The sequence below is a fragment of the Hemitrygon akajei genome, chromosome 1 (genome assembly GCF_048418815.1).
Source record: "Hemitrygon akajei chromosome 1, sHemAka1.3, whole genome shotgun sequence".
Taxonomy (NCBI): Eukaryota; Metazoa; Chordata; class Chondrichthyes; order Myliobatiformes; family Dasyatidae; genus Hemitrygon; species Hemitrygon akajei.
In genome coordinates, this window is record NC_133124.1 from 300,080 (window position 1) to 320,275 (window position 20,196).

The 20,196-nt window shown below is 45.1% G+C and overlaps 1 protein-coding gene across 3 annotated transcripts in view; it reads left to right on the plus strand.

Moving 5' to 3' along the window:
- avl9 (AVL9 homolog (S. cerevisiase)) overlaps positions 1-20,196 on the plus strand; it is a 305,466-nt gene that overhangs the window by 125,591 nt on the left and 159,679 nt on the right. For all 3 annotated transcript variants that reach the window (XM_073070590.1, XM_073070639.1, XM_073070722.1), the window contains one exon: positions 10,727-10,767. In XM_073070590.1, the coding sequence (XP_072926691.1) occupies positions 10,727-10,767 (41 nt within the window). The remainder of the gene's footprint in view (positions 1-10,726; positions 10,768-20,196) is intronic.

Below are 20,196 nucleotides of genomic sequence, written 5' to 3' on the forward strand. Positions count from 1 at the left end.
ACTCAATGCTCTGATTGGTTTTCAAGGGATATTGATATATTAAGAGGTAAAAGGAGGGGCACAGCAGGTATAGGCAGGTAGGAACAAATGAGGTGCTTATGGAGTACAATAGACAATAGACAGTAGATGCAGGAGTAGGCCATTCGGCCCTTCTAGCCAGCACCGCCATTCACTGTGATCATGGCTGATCATACACAATCAGTACCCCATTCCTGCCCTCTCCCTATATCCCTTGATCCTGCTATCTATAAGAGCTCTACCTAACTCTCTCTTGAAAGCATCCAGAGACTTGGCCTCCACTGCCTTCTGGGGCAGAGCATTCCACATTTCCACCACTCTCTGGGTGAAAAAGTTTTTCTGCATCTCTGTTCTAAATGGCCTACCCCTTATTCTTAAACTGTGGCCTCTAGTTCTGGACTCACCCATCAGCGGGAACATGCTTCCTGCCTCCAGTGTGTCCAATCCCTTAATAATCTTATATGTTTTAATCAGATCCCCTCTCATCCTTCTAAATTCCAGTGTATACAAGCCCAGTCGCTCCAATCTTGCATTTACAAGAAATGCAAGAGAACACTCAGGGAAAAAATCAGGAAGGCTAAGAGAAGGTATGAAGTTGCTCTAGCAGACAAAGTGAAGGAGAATCCTGTGGGATTCTACAAATATGTTAAGAGCAAAAGGATTGCAACAGACAAGACTGGTCTTCTGGAAGACTAGAAGGGAATCCATGTGTAGAGCCAAAACAGATGGGGAGATCTTAAATGCATTCTTTGCATCTTTACAATGTACTGTGTATGTTAATCAAAATGGTGTCTTTGTTTTGTTAAGAGTAGGAATGCTTCTTTGTATGATAAGTGCTTTCTCTCGCAGTTGTTTTGCTTTAGACTTGCTGATATCGAGATTGTATTCATTTGTTAACCAATGGGGAATGTTATTTTGTCTTGTGAGGCTGGGAGCTTGGGGGTTTTTGCGGTCTTTTCAGGGGAGTCGGGAAGAAGACGCCGAGGAAGGTGAACGTGCGCTGCACTGCTCGGTCGACCACCAGGGTGGTCCCAGGTGCAAGGACGTGGAGGTCGGAGGAAAGTGACGAGGGGTCAAATGGTTTGATGGTTGAGCTCCAACTATGTGCACTAAACTGACTGAACTTTGGTAAGTTGGCGCCTTTTATTTTATTTTCTTTTCCTTCATATATACTGTATTGCATAGTACTCTTTTAGTTTTAGTAAAATCTTTAAAGTGTATTCCGTAACGGTATCTGGTGTGAGTTTGATATTGTGTGTGTGCGCGTGGCATGAACTTGATTCTCACAGCACCTCTGTGTATGGGAGGTGGGGTTGGTGAGTAGCTGGATCTCCTTTTCCCTTAGACATATACCAGCCTGTTGGATAAGTGTTACATTTTTGGGGGCTTGTCCGAGTTCTCTCTCGGAACAGGGTGTCCTCCGTCACCCGGATGGTGTGGCGAGTGCTTTTGGAGCAGCCCACATCAAACTCGCCCTGAGAAAAAACAGCTTCCATCTTCAGCATCTTCTCCACTAGCCTCCGTTTCCATTCCGGCGACACAGGAGAATCCCCGAAGTTAAAGGCTTCAGTGGTCAGCTCCCTTTGATGCTCCAACCCCTCCCCGTTAGAGGTCCTCACTGGTGTGCTAGACATTACCGTCACCAGGAACACATCTTAAAGGTGATTTCTCTTGCCGTAGTGTTCCTGACACTTATGGCTATACGCCTCGCATGTACCACCCCGGTCTCTGCCCTTCGGGCCTCACCAGCACCCCCGCCGGAAATCGTGTCTCCCCCTCAAGATCGTCTGGGGTGTCTACTAACAGGGCTTCGCCCGTCGGTACTCCGGGGAATCTGGGGGTCCCCATCACGAGTGCTACCTCCCCTGGTCGGATCACCTTGGGCCTCCCCTGCATACACCATACCGTCCCTCGTTTACACTCTGGGTCCAGCCCTTGGGGGCAACCCCTTCTTCGAATACCGCTTGAAACACTGGATGCACCGAGAGGGTCTCCAGAAAGTGTTCCCCCCCTTTCTCCTTACAAGCTCCCAGGAGCCGTCGCACAACAGGGGAGTTAGTCCCCACCAGGAGGGCAGCACCACAGATTTCCACCGGGTCCGGACACACCAACACCAGTGGCTCAATAGCTTTGGGCACGCCCACATCGCCATCCGAGAACTCCAATCTCAGCGATAGGTACCCATCGTACAGGTAATCACCCTCGCTCACACCCCAAATCTGCAGGGCATCAAATGGGGTTATGGGCAAATGCTTTAGATATTGGTTTGTAGAACGACCAGTACAATAAGGTCACCTGTGATCCCATATCAAGAACGGCTTTTGCGTAAACTCCCTCTATTCGTAGACACACACTGGCACGGGGTCCTACCAGCCCATCCGAAATAAAGGCATGGGCACCCGGTGGTCCCCTGGCTGATCTCTGGGAACGTGTTCCTCCAGAGGCTTCAGTCTGTTCCCTCACTGAGCCTCTCCTAAGTTTCTTGACACCTCTCCCTTCTTAGTCGCAGGGGGGGCTTCCCCGCCGCGGGACTCCTTGTCTCTCACAATCCCACCGAAAGTGTCCCTCCTCTCCACAGCTATAGCACAGCTTTGGTTGCCCACAGTCCCACCTGAAATGCCCCTCTTTCCCACAGTTAAAGCACACACTGCCCGCCGCCCCTCCTCTCCCAGGACGGCCCCCACTCCCAGCCCACTGCACAGGTCGCCCCCGGGAGTGGGTACCTTCCCTGTCCTTCCCCTCCAGAGGGGGTCCCTACTCCCCTGAGGGTTTTCAGTCCTCCACCCAGCCACCACTTCCTGTATTGCTGAGGATTGCTCCCGGTGGCCCGAGCCCCTTTTCCGCCCCAACGCTCTCTCTTCCTCCCGCACCTCTCTAATCAGTTGCCCGATTGATGGAGGGGGGCCCTTTCTATAAGCCTGCCAGATAGTCCACGCCAGCTTGTCCTCCTCCAGAGAGCCACTGAACATCTGACTCATCCTCACGCTAGCCACGTCAGGCGCCTTCACTACCCCCTGGCACTGCAACCCTGTAAGCATCCCCTCCATCTGAAATATGTACTCGGAGAGCTTTTCCCCTCTCCATTGTTCCAGGTGTTGAAACTCTGCTAAAAGCAGCATGAGTTCCCCTGACAACCCAAACGCTCCCTCCAAAACTTCTATGCATTCCTCCACTGAAGCACCAGGCTTTTTGGCTTTCAACTCCCGGACTGTTATGGCTGCTGAACCCCTCAAACTTCCCACCAATCACTGCCTCTTCTCCTCCTCCGAGCCTGGCCACACCTCTCGATGCCCAATCCAGGTCTCATAGTCCACCTCCCCATCCAGAGTAGGCTTGGCTCCTGAGAACAGCCCCAGCTTCAGCCGTGGCCTCTCGGCCACTCCCACCAGGGAGTTAAGTGTGGCTGCCAGCTCCAAGGCCTCCACCATCCCTGGGGGGCGGGACCTAGTCCCGCCTCCCTCCTCCAACCTCCCTTTACTAGTGACGGACACCTCTCTGGGGGCTACCTCTAGCTCTAGCTCCTCCTCTGGTTTCTCGTCATCCTCATCCTTGGAGGGGGTGTGGAGCCCCCATGGCCCCGCCTCTCCCGGAACACTGACTGTCGCTGGCAGTTCCAACGTCATGACGTCAGCACTCGTACGAACCAATACCCAACTAGACTGTACCTCTTTACCACACCGTCTAGCTACCAATTCTACCTGCCCCATACCTTTTATCAAACTTAACCCCCACACTAACGCATCTCCTGAAACTCGAAAATCCACTCCGCTCACTACACAGGCATACTGTACCAGTACATCTTCCAACTCGCACCAGTTAACAATCTTATCTCTGTCCATCTCCACACTGCTGCCTGCGCGATTCCACTGCCCCTGACAATCCGATCCCGGATGAGCCCCCACAAATGTAACGCTTACCCAACAGGCTGGTATATGTCTAGGGCAGGGGTGTCAAACTCATTTTAGGTCACGGGCCGGATTGAGCAAAATGCAGCTTCATGCGGGCCGGATCAGTCGGACGCGTGCGAACGCAGCTTTCGTTGCCTCCGTTTTTTCAGCCTGCTCTCATGTGTCTCAGTCTCTGCTATAACTACAAAGTGTTTCACTTTACAAATTCCGTTTCTTATGAAAAAGACTGCCAAATAAACACTAAAAACCCTGAAAACCTTGTACCTGAATAAACTCAGCATTAGCCATATCATACGCCATAGGCGCTTCGATTACTGGGGCCAGCTTTAATAGTAATTAGATATTATCTCGCGGGCCAAAGATAATTCCACCGCGGGCCGGATTTGGCCCGCGGGCCTTGAGTTAACATATATGGTCCAGGGGAAAAGGTGATCCAGCTACTTACCAACCCCACCTCCCATACATGCAGGTGCTGTGAGAATCAAGTTTATGCCACGCGCGCACACACAATATCAAACTCACACCAGATACCGTTATGGAATACACTTTAAAGATTTTACTAAAACTAAAAGAGTGCTATGCAATACAGTATATATGAAGGAAAAGAAAATAAAGTAAAAGGCGCCAACTTATCAAAGTTCAGTCAGTTTAGTGCACATTGTTGGAGCTCAACTATCGAACCATTCGACCGCTTGTCACTTTCCTCCGACCTCCACGTCCTTGCACCTGGGACCACCCTGGTGGTTGACCGAGCAGTGCAGTGCACATCCACCTTCCTCGGTGTCTTCTTCTCGACTCCCCTGAAAAGACTGTGAAAACCCCCAAGCTCCCAGCCTCACAAGACAAAATAACATTCCCCATTGGTTAACAAATGAATACAATCCCGATATCAGCAAGTCTAAAGCTAAGCAACTGCGTGAGAAAGCACTTATCATACAAAGAAGCATTCCTACTCTTAACAAAACAAAGAAGCCATTTTGATTAACATACACAGTACATTGTACACATCTGTACACTTGGGCGATGGATAGAGTCTACAGAAGTGATGCAAAATGGCATTGACTTCATGGACCCTGTACAGATTACAGAGAGGAGGTGTTTGCTACCCTGAGGCAAATCCAAATTGGGCTACACCAATGGCTTCTAAACTACAATATAACCATAAAACCATAAGATCATAAGATATAGGAGTAGATGTGGACCATTTGGCTCTGTGCATCTGCTCTGCCATTCAATCGTGGGTTGATCTAATTCTTCCAGTCATCCCTACTCCCTTGCTTTCTCCCCATACCCTTTGATGCCATGGCTAATCAAGAACTGATCTATCACTGCCTTAAATGCACCCAATGACTTGGCCTCCACAGCCGCTCATGGCAAAAAATTCCACAGATTTACCACCCTCTGACTAATGTGATTTCTCCACATCTCAGTTCTAAATGGACGTCCTTCAATCCTCATTGGACGTGCCCTCTTGTCCGAGACTCCCCTACCATGGGGAATAACTTTGCCATATCTAATCTGTTCAAGCCTTTTAACATTCGGAATGTTTCATTGAGATCTCCCATCATTCTCCTGAACTCCAGGGAATACAGCCTAAGAGCTACTTGATGTTCCTTATATGGTAATCCTTTCATTCCTGGAATCATTCTCTTGAATCTTCTCTGAACCCTCTCCACTGTCAGCGTATCCTTTCTAAAATAAAGAGCCCAAAACTGCACACTTTACTCCAAGTGTGGTCTCACAAGTGCCTTATAGAGCCACAATGTCACATTCTGGCTGTTATATACTGTACCTCAGAAATGAATACCAACATTGCAATTGCCTTCTTCACCACCGACTCAAATCGAGGCTAACCTTTAGGGTATCTTGCACAAGGATTCCCAAGTCCCTTTGCATCTCTGCGTTTTGAATGCTCTCCCCATCTAAATAATAGGCTTCCCATTTATTTCTTCCACTAAAGTGCATGACCATACACTTTCCAATGTTGTATTTCATTTGCCACTTCTTTGCCCATTCCCCTAAACTATCTAAGTCTCTCTGCAAGCTCTCTGTTTCCTCAACACTACCCACTCCTCCACCTCGAGGTCAGTGAGGAAATGGTCGGGGGAGGCTTATGAGGCACTCCAGGATTGTTTTGAGGTGACAGACTGGCAGGCACTCTGTGAGCCACATGGAGAGGACATTGATGGGCTCACTGAGTGCATCGCTGGTTATTTCAACTTCTGTGTGGACTGCAATGTTCCGGCAAGAACTGTCCCTTGTTATTCAAATAACAAGCCATGGGTAACAAAGGACATTAAGGACATCCTGAACGCTAAAAAGAGGGTGTTTAGAGATGAAAATAGGGAGGAGCTGAGGACAATACAGAGGAACCTGAAAGCCAAGATCAGGGAGGCTAAAGACAGGTATAGAAGGAAGCTTGAGTGGAAACTCCAGCAGAACAACATGAGAGAGGTCTGGAGTGGGATGAAGACCATCACTGGGTTCCGGCAAACTAGTAACAGAGGAGCTGAAGGCAGTGTGGACGGGGCCAACGAATTTAACCTGTTCTTCAGCAGATTTGACACTGTGGCCCCTGCCCATCCCTCACATAATTCATCTGTTGTCGGCCCCCAGCCAACACATACTTCACTCTCCCCTCCTACTCCTCCTCACAGCCCCCCACCCTACTCTCACCCCTCCCACACCTGAAACCACCACGGTGGGCTTCACAGCTGAACAGGTGAAAAGACAGCTGAAAAGTCTCCACCCAAGCAAGGCTGCAGGCCTGGATGGTGTCAGCCCCAGGGTGCTCAAAGCCTGTGCCCCCCAGCTATGTGGAGTACTTCACCATGTTTTCAACCTGAGCCTGAGTCTCCAGAGGGTTCCTGTGCTGTGGAAGACGTCCTGCCTCGTCCCTGTACCGAAGATGCCGCGCCCCAGTGGCTCCAATGACTACAGACCGGTGGCATTGACTTCCCACATCATGAAGACCCTGGAGAGACTTGTTCTACAGCAGCTCCGGCCTATGGTTAGGCCACACTTAGACCCCTTCCAGTTCGCCTATCAGCCCCAACTAGGAGTTGAGGATGCCATCGTCTGCCTGCTGAGCCGTGTGTACGCCCACCTGGACAAGCCAGCAAGCACTGTGAGGGTCATGTTTTTTGACTTCTCCAGTGCGTTCAACACCATCCGCTCTGCTCTGCTGGGTGAGAAGCTGACAGTGATGCAGGTGGATGCTTCCCTGCCAGTATCTTTCCTGTAACACCATAGAATTTTATCTTGTTAATCAGCCTCATGTGTGGCACCTTCAAATGCCTTCCAAAAATCCAAGTAAATGGCATCTTCAGCCTCTCTTATGTCCACCCTGCTTGTTACTTCTTCGAAGAACTCTGACAGATTTGTCAGGCAAGATTTCCCTTTACAGAAACCATGCTGACCTTGACTTATTTTATCATTAGTCTCCAAGTACCTCAAAACCTCATACTTAATAATAGACTCCAATACTTTCCCAACCACTAAGGTTGGGCTAACTGGCTTATAATTTCCTTTCTTTTGCCTTCCTCCCTTCTTAAAGAGTGGAGTGACATTTACAATCTTCCAGTCCTTTGGGACCATGCCAGAATCAAGTGATACTGAAAAGATCATGGCCAATGCATCCATTATCTCTTCAGCAACTCTCTCAGGACTCTGCGATGTAGTCTTTCTGGCTCAGGTGACTTATCCACCTTAAGATCTTTGAGTTTGCCTTGCACTTTGTCCTTTATAATAGCGATGGCACTCACTCCTGCTCCCTGACACTCATGGACCTCTGGCACCACTGCTGGTGTCTTCCACAGTGAAGACAGATGCAAAGTACCCATTAAGTTATCTGCCATTTCTTTGTCCCCCATTATTACCTCACCAACATAATTTTCTAGAAGTCTAATATCAACTCTCACCTCCATTTTACTCTTTATGTAACTGAAAAAACCTTTGGTATCTTGATTTATATTATTGGCTAGTCTGCCTTCGTATTTCATCTGTACTCTTCTTGTACCTTTTTTAGTTGCCTTTTGATGGATTTGAAAAGTGCCCCAATCATCCAACTTCCCACTCATTTTTGCTGCATTACATGCCCTTTCCTTGGCTTTTATGCAGTCCTTAACTCTATTTGTCATGGATGGTTGCCTACCCCTGCCATTTGAGATCTGATTCCTCTGTGGGACATACCTATTCTGCACGTTGTGAACCATTCCCAGAAACCTCACTGCTCTGCCATCATCCTTGTCAGTATCCTCCTTTAATCCACCTGGGAAAGCTCCTCTTTCATGTCTCTATAATTCGCTTTATTCCATTGTGAATCTGATACATCTGACTTGTACTTCTCCCTCTCAAACTGCAGAATGAATTCAATCATATTATGATCGCTGTCTCCTAAGGGTTTCTTTACGTTAAGCTCCCGAATAAGATCTGGACTATTACACAACACCTAATCTAAGGTAGCCTTTCCCTGAGTAGGCTCAAGCCCAAGCTGCTCTAAAAAGCCATCTCATAGGCATTCAACAAATTCCCTGTCTTGCGATCCGACACCAACCTGATTTTCCCAAAATCCCCTTGCATATTAAAGTTCCCCATTACAATTGTGTCATTACCCTTATTACATGCCTTTTCCAGCTCTCTTTGCAATCTCAACCCCACATCTTGGCTACTATTTGGAGGCCTATATATGATTCCCATAATGGTTTTTTCACTCTTGCAATTTCTTAATTCTACCTACAAAGTTTCACCATTCTTTGTCAGCTCTTTCTAAAGGTGTAATTCCATCTCTTACCAACAGAACCACACCACCACCTATGCCTTACTGCCTGTCCTTTTGATACAAAGTTTATCCTTTGATGTTAAGTTTTCAACAATGGCCTTCTTTCAGCCACGACTTAGTGATGTCCACAGCGTCATTCCGAATAATCTCTGATTGTGGCACCATATTACAAATGCTATGCACATTTAAATAGAGCTCCCTCAGTCCTGCATTCTTTGCCCTTTTGAATTTTGCCGCTGTGTTATGATTTAACACTGCTCTGTCTGCATTTGTACCCAGTCATTGGCTTGTCCATCCTTACATTCATGTTATACCCATCATCTACTTATAAACTTGCTGGCTCATCCTCAGCTCTGTTATACTGGTTACAATCCCAACATCCCAACTCCTGTACTCAGTACATTGATTATGAAGGCCAATGAGCAAAAACCCTATCTATCCTTGCACCTCTTTCAAGGAATTATGGGTCTGTATTCACTGATCTCTATTATTTCATTGCATTCTGCACACTTTGGTCCTGGACACCCCCACTGTAGGAAACATCCTCCCTACATTCACTCTATACAGCATTTCGATATTCAATAGGTTTCATTGAGACCCGGCCTCATTCTTCTAATCTCCAGCGAGTACAAGACCAGAGCTATGAAACGCTACTCACGCATTAACCCTTTCATTCCCAGAATAATTTTTGTGGATGTCAGTACATCTTTTCTTAGATAAGTGACCCTAAACTGCTCACAATATTCCAAGTGCAGTCTGACCAATGTCTTATGAAGCCTCAGCATTACATCCTTGCTCTTATATTCAAATCCTCTTGAAATGAATGCTAACATTGCATTTACCTTCCTTGCTACTGACTCAACCTGCAAGTTAGCCTTTCAGGAATTCTGCACAAGGCTCCTAAGTCCCTTTGAACCTCTGATTTTGACTTTCCTCACTGTTTAGAAATTAGTCTATGCCTTTATCCCTTCTACCAAAGTGCACTGCTGTACACTTCCATGCAGTATATGCCATCTGCTTCTTTGCCCATTCTGTTAGTCTGTCCAAGTCCTTCTGCAGACTCCTTGCTTCCACCAATGATCTTCATATCATAGCCACAAAGCCACCAATTCTGCCATCCAAATTTTTGACATGAAACAGGAAAAGAAGTGGTCCCAATACCAACCCCTGCGGAACACCATTAGCCACCAGCAGCCAACTAGAATTGGTTCCCTTTTCCCCATAATACATCTGTAGAAGCCCTTGGGATTCTCCTTCATCTTGTCAGACAAACTTCATCCCTTCTTTTAGCTGTCCCAATTTCCTTCTTAAGTGTTCTCTTATATTTCTTATACTCCTCAAAGACCTCATTTTCTCCTTCCTGCCTATATTTGCTATGCACCTCCCTCTTAACTATTCTGAGTAACACTAGCAAACCTTCCTGCTAGGATATTATTTCCCCTCCAGTTCACTAGCAAATTGTCTCTTCTGTACAGGTCCCACCTTCCAGAAGAGAGCCCAATGTTCCAAAAATGTGAAACCCTCCCTCCTGCATCAACTTCTTAGCCACATATTAAACTGTATGATCTTCCTATTTCTGGGCTCACTAGCACATGGCATTGATAGAAATCTGAACATCATCACCTTGGAGGTCCTGTTCTTTAACTTAGCACCTGACTCCAGAAGTCACTTTGCAAGACCTGGTTACCCTTCCTACCCATGTCATTGGTACCGATGTGACAACGACTTCTAGCTACTCACTCAAATCAGGACATTCTTTGCACATTTCCCTTGGAGACATTGGATTGTGCATAATTTATTTATGTACTAAAAATATAAAACCAGTGAAAGTAGGACTACTTTCATAGTTATTAGAAAGGGCATAACAAAACAAAAGCCGGTTTCTTAGATGTGTCATTCCATGATTTCATAAATATGTCTAATGGAAAGAACGGATGATCTAAACTGTCAATTGTAATTATATTCTTTAGTTAAGATTAAGTTTTGACATTCCAATTTAATGTAAATTGATTCTCTTTAGGTCTGTCTCCTCGTGACCTGGTTCTCCATTTCAGGCATAAGGTATGGTATCCAATATAAAAGAACTTGTTTGCTGATGTAGTTTTGGATAGTTGTTATTAATGTTTATATAAGGGAATATGAGTGTTATTTTAGTCAGTGATTTAGATAGCCTCTCAATTTCTTCTGGACACAATCATCAGTTCATCGAAGGTCGTCATCACATCCTTAACTTCAGAGTACTGATACTAATTCATTAAATGAATTAATGATAGGCGATTTATTTTTTCTCCTTATTGCTGTACTTGTTCTTCAATTCCATGTTGCAGCACTATCCTCCACATTTCTGTTCTGAGTTTCCCCTACATGTTCTTTACTGTTAGACTAGGTCTAGCAATCAATTATTTGATTTCAGAATTTCTTCCCTGTTCTGCTTGCTAATTTATGATATTATGAAAGCTGCTCAAAACAGTAATTTTTGCCCTGTGATTGACAGCTCTAATTTCTCTTGGGTTCCTCAATCGAATATCTTGGATCATGTAATAATAGATGCCAAAAAACAAAATGGTGATGAAATATAATTTGTTCCGAATTTTAGTGAAAGCTGTGCAGTTGGTGCCTGGCTTATTATAGCTGAAACATTTCAGTAATAATTCATTCACATTTGTCACCAACAGTAGCGTAGCAGTCAGCGTGATGCTATTACAGCTTGAGGCATCAGAGTTTTGAGTTCAAACCCTGCATCCTCTGTATGGAATCTCTTTACATCCTCCATATGAAATGCCTGAGTTTCCTGTGAGTACTCTACGTTCCTCCCACAGTCCAAAAACCTACCAGGTAGGTTAATTGGTCATTGTAAATTATCCTGTGATTGGGTTTGGGTTAAATCAGAGTTGTCAGGGATTGCTAGAGTGGCATGGCTTAAAGGACTGGAAGACCCTATTCTGCAGTGTATCATTAAATAAATAAGTATGTGGTCAGAATTAGTCTGGAGAATAGCATTTGAGGAAAATTTGGTATTATTTCAAAACTTTTTTGTTATAGTCTATGAAGTAGTAGGAAATCAAGGCAACTGGACTTGCTATGTTGTCTAGAAGATATTTTGCCACTCAGCTTCAGTTCTGATCCATGGTGGGTAGTTTTCCAGTTTATAAACTCTGAGTTGTTTAAAGGTATAGCAGTCACATGATGGTCATTAAAAGTTGTAAAGGTAATGAGAGGTAAAGACTCTGCTGTATATCTACACTTAAAGGACAAAGGACAGGGAGGACAGGTGGTTTGAAAGGGTGGTTAAAGAAGCCATCTTTGTCAAACTGGAAAACCCATATGACACCACTTAGCAGCTACTTACAGCACAGTCCTAACATCTCTACCCCAGTATCTCCACAACAGTTCACACCTCCATTCATGCAAAGGTAAGACTAATGAACCTTTCATTATCTCTATGAGTCTTAACGACTTTCATGTGATCGGTATACCTTTAAACAACTCAAGAGTTTATATACCATAAAACTACCCACCATGGATCAGTACTGAAGAAACCTCTCAGATGAGTGGTGAATCATCTTCCCGACAACACAGCAAGTCCAGTTGCGTTAGAACACAGAACATAGAAAATCTAGTGCACATTGGCCCTTCAGCTCACAATGTAACCTACTCTAGAAACTGCCTAGAATTTCCCTACTGCATTGCCTTCTAGTTTTCTAAGTTCCATAGTACCTATCTAAGAGTCTCTTAAAACATCTGATTGTATCTGCCTCTACCACCTTCGCTGGCAGTGCATTCCACGCACCCACCACTCTCTGTGTGAAAAACTTACCTCTGACATCCCCCTTGTACCTACTTCCAAGCACCTTAAAACTATGCCCACTTGTGTTAGCCATTTCAGCCCTGGGAAAAAGCCTCTAGCTATCCACACCATCAATGCCTCTCAACATCTTATACACCAATCAGGTCACCTCTCATCCTCCGTCACTCCAAGGAGGAAAAAGGCCAACTTCATTCAGACTATTCTCATAAGGCATACTCTCCAATCCAGGTAACATCCTTGTAAATCTCCTCTGCACTCTTTGTATAGGACAAGAGGGCACAAATTCAGGATTGAAGGATGTCGTTTTAGAACTGAGATACGGAGAAATTACTTTAGAGGGTGGTAAATCTGTGGAATTTGTTTCCACGAGCGGCTGTGGAGGCCAACTCATTGGGTGTATTTAAGGCAGAGATAGATGGGTTCTTGATTAGTCAGGGCATCAAAGGGTGTGGGGTAAAGGCAGGGGAGTGGGGATGACTGGGAGAATTGGATCAATCGATGATTGAATAGTGGAGCAGACTTGATGGGCTGAATGGCCTACTTCTGCTCCTATATCTTATGGTCTTATAGTATCCACATCCTTTCTGTAATGAGGTGACCAGAACTGAACACAGTAATCCAAGTGGGTTCTAACTAAGGTCTGATATAGCTGTAACATTGCTTCACGGTTCTTGAACTCAATCCCATGGTTGATGAAGGCCAACACACCATATGCCTTCTTAACAACACTGTCAACATGCGCAGCAGCTTTGTGTGTCCTGTCAACATGGGCACCAAGAGTTCACTGATTCTCCACACTGCCAAGAGTCTTAACATTAATATTATATTCTTTCTTCAAATTTGACCTATGGAAATGAACCGCTATGCTTAACTGGGTTGAACTCTATCTGCCACTTCTCAGCCCAGTTTTGCATCTTATCGATGTTGTGCTGTAACCTCTGGCAACCCTCCAGATTATCCACAACACCCACAACTTTTGGGTCATCAACAAACTTAATAGCCCACCTTTTTACTTCCTCATCCAGATCATTTATAAAAATCACAGATAGGAGGTGTTCTAGAACAGATCCCTGAGGAACACCACTAGTCACTATCTTCCATGCAAAATACGAACAATCTACAACCACCCTTTGCCTTCTGTAGGCAAGCCAGTTCTGGATCCACAAAGCAAGATCTCCCTGGATCCCATGCCTCATTACTTTCTGAATGAGCCTTGCATGGGGAACCTTATCAAATGCCTGACTGAAATCCATATACATTACATCCACCTTCATCAATGTCTTTTGTTACATCCTCAAAGAATTTGATCATGTTTGTAAGGCATGACCAGTCCTCGACAAAGCCGTGCTGACTATCCCTAATCAGATTATGTCTCTCCAAATGCTCAGACATCCTGCCTCTCAGGATCTTCTTTAACAACTTTCCCACCACTGAAGTAAGACTCACTGGTCTGTAATTTCCTGGGCTATCTCTACTCTCTTTCATGAGTAAGGGAACAACCTTTGCAACCTTCCAATCCTATGGTCCTACTTCCGTCCTTATTGATGATGCAAAGATCATTGCCAGAAGCTCAGCAATCTACCCCCTCACTTCCCATAGTATACTGGAGTATATCTCGTCTGGTCCCAGTGACTTATCTAATTTAATACCTTTCAAAAGCTCTAGCATATCCTCTTTCTTAATGTCTGTAGACTCAACCATTTCAGTCCGCTGTAACTCATCCCCACAATTGCCAAGGTCCTTTTCTGTGGTGAATACTGAAGGAAAGTATTCATTAAGTACCTCCGCTCACTCCTCCGACTGCATAGAATAGTACAGCACAGTACAGGCCTTTCGGCCCACTATGTTGTGCCGACCCTTAAACCATGCCTCCCATATATCCTCCCACCTTAAATTCCTCCATATTCCAGTCTAGTAGTCTCCTAAATTTCACTAGTGTATCTGCCTCCACCACAGAATCAGGCAGTGCATTCCACGCACCAACCACCCTCTGAGTAAAAAACCTTCCTCTAATATCCCCCTTGAACTTCCCACCCCTTACCTTAAAGCCGTGTCCTTTTGTATTGAGCTGTGGTGCCATGGGGAAGAGACGCTGGCTGTCCACTCTATCTATTCCTCTTCATGCATGCATTTCCATTATCAGTGGTAGGACATTGAATGGTAAATGGTAGGGCATTGAAGAATGCAGTAGAACAGAGTGATCTAGGAATAATGGTGCATAGTTCCCTGAAGGTGGAATCTCATGTGGATAGGGTGGTGAAGAAAGCTTTTGGTATGCTGGCCTTTATAAATCAGAGCATTGAGTATAGGAGTTGGGATGTAATGTTAAAATTGTACAAGGCATTGGTAAGGCCGAATTTGGAGTATTGTGTAGAGTTCTGGTCATCGAATTATAGGAAAGATATCAACAAAATAGAGAAGATTTACTAGAATGTTACCTGGGTTTCAGCACCTAAGTTACAGGGAAAGGCTGAACAAGTTACGTCTTTATTCTTTGGAGCATATAAGATAGAGGTATTTAAAATAATGAGGGGGATAGATCGAGTTGACATGGATAGGCGTTTTCCATTGAGAGTAGGGGAGATTCAAACGAGGACATGAGTTAAGAGTTAGGGGGCAAAAGTTCAGGGGTAATACGAGGGGGAATTTCTTTACTCAGAGAGTGGTAGCTGTGTGGAATGAGCTTCCAGTAGAAGTGGTAGAGGCAGGTTCGGTATTGTCATTTAAAGTAAAATTGGATAGGTATATGGACAGGAAAGAACTGGAGGGTTATGGGCTGAGTGCTGGCTAGTGGGACTAGGTGAGTGTAAGTGTCGGCACAGACTAGAAGGGCTGAGATGGCCTGTTTCCGTGCTGTAATTGTTATATGGTTATATCACACCTGAATGGTCCTGTTCTCACATGGCTCATCCTCTTACTCTTCACATACTTGCAGAATGCTTTGGGGTTTTCCCTAATCCTGCTTGCAAGGCCTTCTCATGCCCCATTCTAGCTCTCCTAATTTCATTCTTGAGCTCCTTCCTGGCACCCTTGTAATTTTCTAGAGTTCTAACAGTAGCTAGTTTCTTAAACCTTTCATAAGCTTTTTACTTTTTAACTAGTTTTCTACATCCTTTGTACTCCATGGTTCCTTTATCCTACCATCGTTTTCCTGCCTCAATGGAACATGTCTACGCAGAATGCCCTGCAAATTTTCCCTGAACACTTTTGCCACATTTCTGCCATGCATTTCCATGAGAACATCTGCTTCCAATTTATGTTCCCAAGATTCTGCCTAATAATATCATATTTCCCCCTACCCCAATTAAATGTTTTCCTGGATTGTCTGCTCCTATCCCTCTCCAGTGCTATGGTAAAGGAGATAGAGTCGTGATCACTAGCTCCAAAATACTCTCCCACCGAGAAATCTGATGCCTGGCCAGGTTTATTTCCCATTACTATATCAAGTACAGCTTCTGCTCTAGTTGGCTTATCTACATATTGGCCAGGAAACACACCTAACAAACTCCACCCCATCCAAACCCCTTGCCAGTCAATATTAGGAAAGGTTAAATCACCCATCACAAAAACTTACTATTATTGCACCGTTCCAGAATCTGCCTCCCTATCTGCTTCTTGATGTCTCTGTTACTATTGGAGAGTCTATAAAAAACAGTCCATGTTCCAAGCCTATACGGGTATCTGTCCCCCTCTTTTCCTTCGCTACATCGATGACTGCATTGGTGCTGCCTCCTGCACACATGCTGAGCTCGTTGACTTCATTAACTTTGCCTCCAACTTTCACCCTGCCCTCAAATTTACCTGGTCTATTTCTGACACCTCCCTCCTCTTTCTTGATCTTTCTGTCTCCATCTCTGGAGACGGCCTATCTACTGATATCTACTATAAACCTACAGACTCTCACAGCTACCAGGACTATTCCTCTTCCCACCGTGTCTTTTGCAAAAATGCTATCCCCTTCTCACATTTCCTCCGTCTCCGCTGCATCTGCTCTCAGGATGATGCTTTTCATTCCAGGACGAAGGAGATGTCTTCCTTTTTTAAACTTCCTTTTTTTTCCCTTCTTCCACCATCAACTCTGCTCTCAAACGCATCTCTCCCATTTCCCGCACATCTGCCCTCACCCCATCCGCCCACCACCCCATTCGGGATAGGGTTCCCCTTGTCCTCACCTACCACCCCACCAGCCTCCGGATCCAACGTATAATTCTCCATAACTTCTGCCACCTCCAACGGGATCCCACTACCAAGCACATCTTTTCCTCCCCCCTCTTTCTGCTTTCTGCAGGGATCGCTCCCTACGCGACTCCCTTGTCCATTCATCCCCTCCATTCCTTCCCACTGATCTCCCTCCTGGCACTTATCCTTGCAAGTGGAACAAGTGCTACACCTGCCCTTACACTTCCTCCCTCACCACCATTCAGGGCCCCAGACAGTCCTTCCAGGTGAAGCGACACTTCACCTGTGAGTCGACTGATGTGGTATACTGCGTCTGGTGCTCCCGGTGTGGCCTTTAATATATTGGTGAGACCCGACGCAGACTGGGAGACCATTTTGCTGAACACCTACGCTCTGTCCGCCAGAGAAAGCAGGATCTCCCAGTGGCCCCACATTTTAATTCCACGTCCCATTCTCATTCTGATATGTCTATCCATGGCCTCCTCTACTGTCACGATGAAGCCGCACTCAGGTTGGAGGAACAAAACCTTATATACCAGCTGGGTAGCCTCCAACCTGATGGCATGAACATTGACTTCTCTAACTTCTGTTAATGCCCCTCCCCTTCTTACCCCATCCCTGATATATTTAGTTTTTCTTTTTTCTCTCTGCCCATCACTCTGCCTGTTCTCCATCTCCCTCTGGTGCTCTCCTCCCCCTTTCTTTCTCCCAGGCCTCCTGTCCCATGATCCTTTCCCTTCTCTAGCTCTGTATCCGTTTTGCCAATCACCTGTCTGGCTCTTAGCTTCATCCCACCCCTTCTGGTCTTCTCCTATCATTTCACATTTTCCCCTCCCCCTCCTACTTTCAAATCTCTTACTATCTTTCCTTTCAGTTAGTCCTGACGAAGGGTCTTGGCCGGAAATGTCAACAGCGCTTCTCCCTATAGGTGCTGCCTGGCCTGCTGCGTTCCACCAGCATTTTGTGTGTTATTGCTCCCTTCCTGTGGTTCCCACCCCCCTCCAAATCTAGTTTTCACCCTACCCAATCGCACTAGCAAACCTCCCTCCCAGGATATTAGTTCCCCCCCAGTTCAGGTGCAATCTGTCCCACTTGTACAGGTCACCCCTTCCCCAGAAAAGTTCCAATTATCCACAAAACCTGAAACCCTGTCCCTTGCACCATCTCCTCAGCCACTCGTTTATCTGTGTTATCTTCCTGTTCTGACCTTCCCCATCTTTCACATCATTCACACCGTCATAGCCAGACTGCAAACCCAGACTGGAGCTCTGAAATGACTGAACTCCTGTGAAGCTCGTCTTTTATATTAGCTTTCCCGACCAGCGAGTAAACTCTTTGAAGTGCTGTGTTCCAGATGCTGATTGAACACAGTACCCTAAATGGGGACTGACCAAGATCTTGTATAACTGTTACATTACCTCACAGCTCTTGAACTTGATCCCACAGTTGATGAATGCCAATACACCAATGGTCTTCTTAACAATACTGTCAACCTGTGCCGTAGATCTGAGTGTCCTACGGACACAGACCCTAATGTCTCTCTGATCGTCCACATTGCCTCATATGAGGAGCATTTGGCTCTAGGCCTGTACTCACTGGAGTTCAGAAGAATAAAGGGGGATCTTATTGAAACCTATTGAGTATTGAAAGGTCTAGATAGAGTGGGTGTGGAGAGAATATTTCCTATTATGGCCAAGTCTAAGATCATAGGATGCAGCCTCAGAATTGAGGGATGTCTATTTAGAACAGAGATGAGGAAAAATTTCTTTAGTCAGAAGGTGGTGGATCTGTAGAATTCATTGGCACAGACAGCTGTGCAGGCCAAGTCATTGGCTATATATAAGACAGAGGCTGACAGGTTCTTGATTAATTAGGACATTAAAGGTTATGGGGAGAAGGCAGGAGAATATGGTTGAGAGAGTTAATAAATCAGCCATGATAGAATGAGGGAACAGCTCGATGGACTGAATGGCCTAATTCTGCTTCTATGTTTTACGATCTTATAAAAAAACATTCCTCTGAACCAAGGTGCACAACAGAGTGTGTGTAACTCATGCACATAACACAAAGTAATATTACCACAAATAAATTAACAAATAATAGTGTGTATATGATGCAATTTAAAAAATAAACAGTATAACGCTACTGGCCTTCATAAGTGATGAGACCTGGGTGGTGGCTGGGAGTTCAGTTGTCTCACTGCCTGGGGGAAGAAGCTGTTTCCCATATAACCATATAACAATTACAGCACGGAAACGGGCCATCTTGGCCCTTCTAGTCCATCCCGAACGCTTACTCTCACCTAGTCCCACCTACCTACACTCAGCCCATAACCCTCCATTCCTTTCCTATCCATATACCTATCCAATTTTTTTTTAAATGACAAAATTGAACCTGCCTCTACCACTTCTACGGGAAGCTCATTCCACACAGCTACCACTCTCTGAGTAAAGAAGTTCCTCCTCGTGTTACCCCTAAACTTTTGCCCCTTAACTCTCAACTCATGTCCTTTTGTTTGAATCTCTCCTACTCTCAATGGAAAAAACCTATCCATGTCAACTCTATCTATCCCCCTCATAATTTTAAATACCTCTGTCAAGTCCCTCATCAACCTTCTACGCTCCAAAGAATAAAGACCTAACTTGTTCAACCTTCCTCTGTAACTTAGGTGCTGAAACCCAGGTAACATGCTAGTAAATCTTCTCTGTACTCTCTCTATTTTGTTGACATCTTTCCTATAATTCGGTGACCAGAACTGTACACAATACTCCAAATTTACCAATGTCTTGTACAATTTTAACATTACATCCCAACTCCTATACTCAATGTTCTGATTTATAAAGGCCAGCATACCAAAAGCTTTCTTCACCACCCTATCCACATGAGATTCCACCTTCAGGGATCTATGCACCATTATTCCTAGATCAATCTGTTCTACTGCATTCCTCAATGTATGTCCTATTTTGATTAGTCCTACCAAAATGTAGCACCTCCCACTTATCAGCATTAAACTCCATCTGCCATCTTTCAGCCCACTCTTCTAACTGGCCTAAATCTCTCTGCTTTGAAAACCTACTTCATTATTCACAACGCCACCTATCTTAGTATAATCTGCATAATTACTAATCCAATTTACCACCCCATCATCCAGATCATTAATGTAAATGACAAACAACATTGGACCCAGTAGAGATCCCTGAGGCACACCACTAGTCACCAGCCTCCAACCTGACAAACAGTTATCCACCACTACTCTCTGGCATCTCCCATCCAGCCACTGTTGAATCCATTTTACTACTTCAATATTAATACCTAATGATTGAACCTTCCTAACTAACCTTCCGTGTGGAACCTTGTCAAATGCCTTACTGAAGTCCATATAGACAACATCCACTGCTTTACCCTCATCAACTTTCCTAGTAACCTCTTTAAAAAATTCAATAAGATTTGTCAAACATGACTTTCCACGCACAAATCCATGTAGACTGTTCTTAATTAGACTC